The sequence below is a fragment of the Microtus ochrogaster genome, chromosome 6 (assembly GCF_000317375.1).
Source record: "Microtus ochrogaster isolate Prairie Vole_2 chromosome 6, MicOch1.0, whole genome shotgun sequence".
Classification (NCBI taxonomy): domain Eukaryota; kingdom Metazoa; phylum Chordata; class Mammalia; order Rodentia; family Cricetidae; genus Microtus; species Microtus ochrogaster.
In genome coordinates, this window is record NC_022013.1 from 12,266,837 (window position 1) to 12,275,540 (window position 8,704).

General features: G+C 51.1%; 1 protein-coding gene across 1 annotated transcript in view; it reads right to left on the minus strand.

Annotated features, from left to right (window-relative positions):
• The window catches only part of Tfcp2l1 (transcription factor CP2 like 1), a 54,244-nt gene extending 49,140 nt beyond the window's left edge, over positions 1-5,104 (minus strand). Inside the window, exons 1-2 of the mRNA XM_005348273.3 lie at positions 4,966-5,104; positions 527-678 (exon numbers count right to left, since the gene is read on the minus strand). Of these exons, the coding sequence (XP_005348330.1) occupies positions 527-678; positions 4,966-5,027 (214 nt within the window). The 5' untranslated portion in view covers positions 5,028-5,104. The remainder of the gene's footprint in view (positions 1-526; positions 679-4,965) is intronic.
• Between the last annotated feature and the right edge of the window lie 3,600 nt (positions 5,105-8,704).

The window sequence follows — 8,704 nt, forward strand, 5'->3', positions numbered from 1 at the left end:
GGGGGAGAGGGAGGGGGGAGGGAGGGAGGGATCACTGAGGCTCTGAGAATAAGAAATAGCAGGTCTCTGTGCTGAAGGCACAATGATCTGGGCAGCCAAGGGCAGCTGCTCTCCAGTGGGTGGAAGCCAGACCCTGAGCTGAGAAGGATGTAGGCCAGCTCTTAGTCCATGAAGGATAGCAGACCAGTAATAGCAACCACCAATCACCGACTTTTGGAGGCTGCATGAGGAAGAAACATTACAAGATGACCCACACTTGGCCTTCCCTTCCTTCCCTCGTTTTCAGGACTCTCGTTCTGCCATTCAGGCTGCCGCTGCCTACGGAGTAGGACGACGGGCCCACGTCACTACTCCCAGCTCAGTTTTCAGTATTTCCATTTACCCAGTGAAGTCATGGCAGTCCTGGGAAGCCACACAGCTAAGCCACAGAACTGGAGCCTATGCCTGACCCCTAAGCCTGAACTCTTTCCAGAGTCCCGAGTCACAGCTAATGAGGCCAGCCCGGGTTCCACCCCTAGGTCTCTACCTTGATTGAGGTATGTCAAGGTCTCTTCATGTAGCTTCACAGCTGGGGAGGTGGCAGCACACAGCACGTACTGCAGGGGTGGCAGGCGGGCCCCATTCTCAGGAGATAGCTGTGGCTCCTCCTGCTTGAAGATGGGCAGAGCCAGCACATCACTGTAAAACACAGGAAGCGGTGGTAAGGAGTCGAGTCCAGGAATACAGAGCTACGTCGGGCGAGAGATGCAGGCCACGGTACCAAACACGGTCCAAATCTCAGGTGCAACCACTACGGCATGGTCCCAGCCCCGTTCAACGGCCCTCGTGAGATCCAGTCACCCAAAGCCTGGAGACAGGAAAGTGTAAAATTGTCTACCTCCTGAGGCCTAAGCGACAGAAACCAGCAACTATTTCTTTCTTTTTCTCTTGGAGAGCTGCTTTTTCCCCCTCCTATTTCTCAGTGGGGGAGGTATATAGTGCTCAGGAACTGTGTGCATGCTAAGCAAATGCTATACCACACTGAGCTACAGCCCAACACGGGCACCTGCTTCCCATCTGTAAGCAAAACACTCAAGACAGCCTTGAAAATAATCATCTGGACAATTTTTGCTTTTTTTACATTATTTATTAATTTAGTGGGAGGTGTGAGCAATACACCTGTCACGACATATGTGGAAGTCACAGGACAACATGCAAAAATAAGTTCTTTCCTATCACATGGGTCCCAGGGACTGAACTCAGGTAGTAAAACTTGGCACCCCTACCCACTGAGCCACCTCACCAGCCTCAATTTTTATTCTGTAATCAACTCTATATACCGACACCCGGCAGTACTCCCTAACTATAAACTGTATAGCTGAGGGACAAGTGTCTCTTCATCCACATGGACATGCACCCCATCTCTCCCAAAAGGAGATGGCTTGGCTTGTTTGTTTTGGGTTTGAGGGGCAGAGTTGAGACAGGGTTTCTCTGTGTAGCCTCTCTAGAACTTACTCTCTAGACCAGGCTGGCCTCGAACTCAGAGATCTGCCCGCCTCTGCCTTCAGAGTGCTGGTATTAAAAGCGTGCACCACCATCACCCAGCCTGGAGTTTTTTGTTGTTTGGTTTTTGAATTTGACACGTTTATTTAGTTAGTTATTTGCATATGTGTATGCGCACAGGCACGTGTGAACACGTGCGTACACAGAGTGTGCTAAACACCAAGATCAGGGGAGGGCTTTGGAAGCTGGTTGTCCCCCTAACCATGTGAACTCCTGGGACTGAACTCAGGTCATGAGGCTCGGTAGAAAGCACCTTTACCTGCTGAGCCATGTTGCCAGTCCGAAAGTCCTGCTTTAAAGCTCCTAATGATTTACCCAAAATCCTATGAAGATAGCAAACCTTGATTTCGGTCTTCTTACCCAAGCAGCAAATCTTAAAAGGCTTAGGAGTTGTTTCCTTCACTACTAAATAATGTTCCCTACAGCCAAAAGTCAGCCCTGGGCTGGGGGGCCAGCTCAGTCAGCAAAGTATGTGGAAGCATGAGGGCCTAAAGTCACCTTCCAGAGCCCAGTCTACAAACCTGAATGAAGTAGCGTTCACTAGTGACCCCAGTATGGGAGAGATGGGGTGGCAGGATGACCCCCAAGGCTCACTGGCCAGTCAGCTTAGCCTGCCTGCCAAATTTCAGGCCAGCAGGGGACCCAGCGAGAGGAACATCACTAAAGACTAGCTGGCCACTGTGGCCGCTCCTTTAATCATTTGGGAGGGAGAGACAGGTGGATCTCTGTGAGTCCAAGGCCAGCCTGATCGACATAGGGTTACAGGACAGTAGAACTACATAGTGAGACCCCGTCTCAAAAAAACACAAAACAAACAAGAAACCAATACTGAACACACATGCACAGATCATCACATCCATGTACACATCAGCCTCCAGTCATCCTGCAGAGGAGGAACTTGATTCTAGACCTTTCCAGAAAGGTCTAGTCAGTATGTTGCCCAGGCTAGCCTTGAACTCCCAGACTCAATGAACTGTCCACTGAGTTGAAGGACTATAGATGAATGCCATTGCAAAGGCCAATGAAATCCCTGAGGATCAGGATGACCTGCAGGCAGGAAAGACTTGCTTAAAGGTTCTAAACTATGTTGCCGATCTTGATGACCCTCCTCCCTCCACGGGTCTGGGCCATGAATCAGATCAGCTGACCCAACTTCACTGCGTAGTCACCAGGACTATGTGTTCCCTGTACAGCATCATAAATGAGTGTCCATGAAACACAACCCAGCACACACCCCAACAGTGTTTAACTCCCAGAAAGCCTGCCTGTGGGCACACCTGGGAAACCTTCCCTACGTGGGCTCTTTATTCCTGTCTGCTGCTGAGACAGAGAGACAGAGCAGGGCTGACCAGCGAGCTGCACCTTCACCAGAAGCAAACCTCCCTTTTCCCCTTCTCCAGCCTGGGCAGTTATGAAGGAGCGCAAGTTGTCCTGCTCACCTAGGAATTGCATAATTTCATGTTTGCCCAGACCATGTTAAGTTAATAATCCATGCGCTGTTACTTTTAAATTAAAAAAAGAGGGGGGTTGTTAAGAACCGTCACTCAACACTAACTTGTTTCTGGCCTGGTGTCCTTATTTGCCAAGGAATAAAAGTCACCAGAACATCAAACAGAAAGGAGCGGGAGGGACCTGAAGGCCACTCACTATTCGGTGAAGTCAGATGGCTTGTAGAACTTCCAGCAGAATAATAATAAAAAGGAGGGCCGGAAGTTATCAAAATGGAAAGTACCGGGGTTCATCCCAGCACTGTAAAAAATTAAATTAGCCAAGCAGCGGTGGAGCACACTTTTAATCCCAGCACTTTGGAGGCAGACGCAGGGGGATCTCTGTGAATTCAAGGCCAGCCTGGTCTACAGAGCAAGTTCCAGGACAGGCTCCAAAGGTACACAGAGAAAAAACAAAGCAACAACAACAAAAACAACAATAAATTAATTAAATTAAAAAATTTAAAGAGGAAAAAAGCAAAACAAAAATATCCTCGCTCTAGCACGGACCACAGGCCTTCAAGGAGGTCAAAAACTATTTGAAAGTAAAAATAAATAAAAAAAGGCAGCTTCCAAGAAGGGAGCATGGACTGTCTTCACCCAGTGCTCCCTCAAAGGAACCAGTGCAGCTTGGTAGCACTCAGCCCCAATGATTGACTTCCTCCTTCCATGCAAAGTCCAAATCCTAAAAGTATCTGGGTTAGCTCACTAACTTCGGTCTCAGGCAGAGATGCAAGACCACACCTTCCCTCTCACAAAACTGTCCCCCAACAGGTGCCTCCAACTTTAACTCAAGGTCACCTTCAAATTCATTAAGACTGGACAAGCTACCAAGGGGCCACTCATCTAGTAGTAGATCAAAAGAAACTACCAGCAACCTTATAGGTGTTACAGCTAACACGTACTCACTCTGTAGCATTTTTAACTGTGGGCTTTGCATTACCTTCAGCACACCAGGATCTGCAGTCAGACTGATTGCCACTTTCTATGACTTGGAGTTCAAACAAATAAACAAAAACTGAAGCTACACCAGCGAAACCTGGTCAGGCTTAGGCTTTCTAAGAAGGGGGTGTCTTCCCAGAGGGCTTCTGGACATAGAAACTTAAAAGTACACATAACAGAGAATTCAAGCTGGGAGATTTGGGGGTCCAAGGAAGCACATAAGGTTCTGCATTTGGGATCGACTTCTGCTTGCAAGCTGGCTTTTTCCTGAACCCACGTCCAACACCTTTTGGGTTAAGTAAGGCACATATAATAAACTGGGAGTAGGATGGAAATAAAGACAGGTTGAAGCTGGTTCTGGCGAGTTCAGAAAATGAAATGCCTGCCTGTTGGCCCTCCAGTCAGCTGTACCACGGTGGAAAAAAAGAATCCCATAGTCACCGAAGCAAAGGGAGTGGGAGTGTGTGTGTGTGGGGGGGGGTCTATTTCCTAAAATAGGGAGTTCAGAGAACTTTGCGATACCTGCGGGACCCTCTTCCCTTGATGTACGCTAGAGATATCCCCGCAGCAGAGATTTAGAGGCCGGGGCCTGGGGGCCACACCAAGCTCACCCGGGCAGGGACAGGGACAGCCAGCCCACCGGAGCCCGGGCCCTCAAGGCTGCAGCGCAAACCGGCTCCCACCACCCACCTGTGGGCCCACCAGCCGAGACGAGCACGAGCAAAGAGCGGGGCCTGGCTTCCTGGGACACACGAGCTCCTGATGGATGTGGCAAGTTTATTTCTCCAACTGGAGAAGGGAGAGGGAAGGCTGCGGGACCGGGCCGGGGACGCTGCGAGCGACCGGGAGACCTCGCAGAGTCGCCCTGCTGGCATCAGCGCGCCGCCTCCCCAATCAGCCCCCCGGGGGTCTCCCGGAGAGTTCCCTCCCCGGAGGCCGCACTGGTCCGTCGGCGCCCTGACCCCCATCGCAGGCAGGTGCTGTCCGGTCTTACCGCAGGTAGCTGCCAGAGTTGTGCTGGTTGTAGTGTTCGGGCTGCGTATGCCAGAACAGCATGGCTGGGGCTCCCGCAGCACCGGCCGGGGCGTGGCACCGAGCTGGACGCGGCGACACCGGCCACCAGCAGTCCACCCCAAAACAGCACTCGAACCCGAGCACCCAGCGGGCGGCGCCTTTTATGGGCCTCAGGTGGGCGTGGCATCCTGGGGCGTGGTTACTGCCGGTCCACCCCTACCGCTAGCGCGGAGGGAGGGCGGCGCTGGGCCGCACCTGGCTGAACCTTCCCGTGCCTTTCCGGGAGCTCGCTCCTGGCCACTGCCCCTGGGGACACGGCCACCCTCATTGCGGCCTACTGGCCTCTCAGCCCCGACGCTGAGCCCAGGGCAGATCCCCAGAGACACGGGGCGCTTGTCAGTGGCAGGAGTACCTAGGCACTCTGGATCGCGTTAATGTTTCTTTTGTTTTTCCTTGCACTGAACACTGATGGTCTGGTCTGGCCTTTTTTTTTCCTCCTCCTTTGCTTTTTCTTGTCTTTAATCCCATTGCTAGGCATCTGTGTGGTTCACTGCTCGCCTAACATACACAAAGCCCTAGGTTCTAAGCCCAGGTGGGGTAAAAACAGACCTGAAATCCCTGCCTTGGTGGAAGCAGAAAGACTACAAGTTCAAGGTCATTTTCTGCTACACAGTAAGTTACGGAAATGCAGGAGAGCTTTCTGTAAAATAAAAAAAATAAAATAAAAGGAAAGACAATAGACACCTGGGACTCCTACTCAGAGGCCAGTTACTCCTCAGTCGGAGTTCAGAATCTGAAAACACAGTAGTTACAGAGCCCACAGGGCTTGTGACAACCCTGCTTTGACAACCTGGGCTTGTGTGACCCACAGAAAAGCTTAGGACATAGGGTGAAGAAGCGGCCATAGGAGGCAGGGGTCTTTCACTGTCTCCCTCCACTTCCTTCTTTCAGGATTGCCTTTTAACTTACAATTCTCTCTCCGTTCCCACCCCATCCGTGTCTCTCTCTCTCTCTCTCTCTCTCTCTCTCTCTCTCTCTCTCTCTCTCTCTCTCTCTCTGTGTGTGTGTGTGTGTGTGTGTGTACGTGTGTGCGTGTGTGTACGCGCACGCAGGGGGCGGTAGCAGCATTGTACCTTGGTGTGTGTGGAGTTCAGAAGGTAGTAGTAACTTCTCCCTCTACCACATGGGCCTGGGGATCGAACTAAGGTCTTGGGGATAGGCAGCAAGCACCTTTACTGAAGTGCCATCTTAAAGGAGGTTTTGATGTTTATATTCTGGCTGAGTGTAAACCAAGGCCGGGGCAGGTGGGCAGGTAGGAAGGTGTTCAGTCCCTGGAGCTAGACCCCACAGGTCCCTGGACCCTAGGACCTCAGCAAGGCTTATGAAGCTTTGGAGACCTGAGCCCTTCACTACCTGGGACTGCACAGATACACAAGTCCTCCTTTCTGTGCTGGCCTGCTGTCTCTCCTGCTGCTCTGTGAGGAACCTGTCACTCCCTGCCTGCCTTTCCAGGGACCACCTCTGCTGCGCTGTCTGCTCCTGGAAGTCACGTGTCTCCAGGGGGTGGTCAACATTCCTGTGGCTATCACACCCATCTCTTTGGATGTATGACAATGTAGAGGCCATTTTGGCCCCAGAGGTCCCGTGGAGAAAATGTAAGAAGCGAAGAAGCCATCACCTCTGCCTGCTGTTCCCACTCTCCCACATACTGACACTAAAGAATTGTGTAATGAAAATCCTGACCACTAAGTGCCCCATTGGGGGCCATGACAGTTCCATGTGTTCAAGAGGAGAGCACTCTAGGAAAATGCCAACGAGCCAGGCCTTCCAGAGGCTCCTGTCACCCTAGCAAGGCCAGTGGGTGAGCAGAAAGTACAAAATAGCCATGCATGGTGGCGTACGCCTTTAATCCCAGCACTCAGGGTGCGGAGGCAGGCAGAGCTCTGTGAGTTTGAGGCCAGCCTAGTCTAAAGAGCGAGTTCCAGGACAGTTAGAAATATACAGAGAAATCCTGTCTCAAAAAAAACAACAACAGAACGATGAAACAAACAAACAAAAAAATTCCAAGAAGCAAAAACTATTATGGGAACGGTGGGGGTGGGGTGGGGAGACAATCTGACTTTGGAGCTTCCAGGGTGTGGGAGGGTGTCAGCGCTGGGCTGTAGTATCAATGCGCAGAGGAAGGCCTCCAGGTGAGCACACATCACGTGCTAAGGCTCGGAGAAAGGGAATTCACAAAGTCGAGCACGTGGCCAGGGCTCAGACTTCTCTGCTGAGTTGTGAGGTGTGGCCCGTGGGGGGTTAATGCACCCCAGATTGTTTGTACCGTACTTATTTGTTGGTTCTCTCTCTTTCCCTTTCAACTGGGCCCCTACGCCTTAGGGAAGTAATGTTAGACTAGGTCCGACCACATCCCTAGGGTATCGTGAAGCGTCTTCCTCTGCCCCAGCTCTGAAACAACAGCAAGTTCATGGGAGAGGGGCGTTCACCTGCCTTCAGGCATCCCGGCCCCTCAGTACTCCAGCAAACTCAAAGGTCATGTTAACACTCCCCAAACTGCAGGCTAGGGTCGCCCTGAGAACCTAAAATTGGCTTTCTTTCTGGGCGGAACTAACGGGAAAAGAAATGTAGATACTATTATCCTAGTGTGTGGCAGGTGTCCGGAGGGCAGAGGCAGCCTTTTGATTCCTGCTGGGAGGATAATGATGAATTTCTGAGCTTTTAACTTTTCAGTCTTTTGGGACACAATTAGTCTGCTATAGAGAGGACCGATATGCAGATGAACCATCTTTTCTTGTCTTTACTTTGTAAATGTATGCGATTTGGAATATTGACTTTTGATTGCTTTTGTAAAATTAATTTATTTGCCGGAGGGGGCGTGACACAGCCCTCACGTGAGGTCAGAGGGCAGCTTACTTAGAGTCAATTCTCTCCTTCCAGCACGTGGGTCCCAGGGCTCTAGCCCAGGTTGTCAGGCTTGGAGGCGGGCACCCTACCCACTGAGCCATCTCACCAGCCCAATGGCTGGGATCTTCTTGACACACTCTCTCATCTTACCAAAGAGTCTGAGTGAGGTTCAGGAGGTGGATACCACAGTGGTGCACCCAGGTCCCTGCTGGCACTTGGGACTGGTCTGTGCACCCGTGATCCTGCAGTCCCTGTCCTCATGCCCTGAGTTCCTCTCTTCACCTGGTACTGGGAAAAACTTGTTATGATCAACATGTCAGTCTGCTCCAAGAATCAACCCCAGAGTCCTTAAAAAACAAAATTAAGCCCTCCATTTCCTGCAGAGTCCCTATGGTCACCCATTTAACATTTCCCAAGGGTCTCCCAGCTTTTCTTAGACACCACCATGACTCTGAAGTTTGTACCCTAAGAATATGATTTGACTGGGTGCTGGGAGTTCATGGCGGCCTGGGAAGGGGCTGGGACTGGACTGGAGGAAGAATGTGTAAGCATTTTAATGGAGGTATCAGGTGCTCATGGGCCTGCAGCAGTGAAGGAGTCGGGGAAGCAGTGGGCAGGGGGTCCAGTCAAGCCATAAAGGCCTCCTAGTGGATGCCTTGGGGACCCCAGAGACCAAATGGCAGCAGGGTGCCAAGTGCCCTGTCCTGGATGAGACACGTCAGATGGGCATGTTGGCACACAATAAATCATAAAATTTAATAAGAAAGAAACCATCAATAAGCATAAGGGATTTATTTGTGTACAAAAAAGGG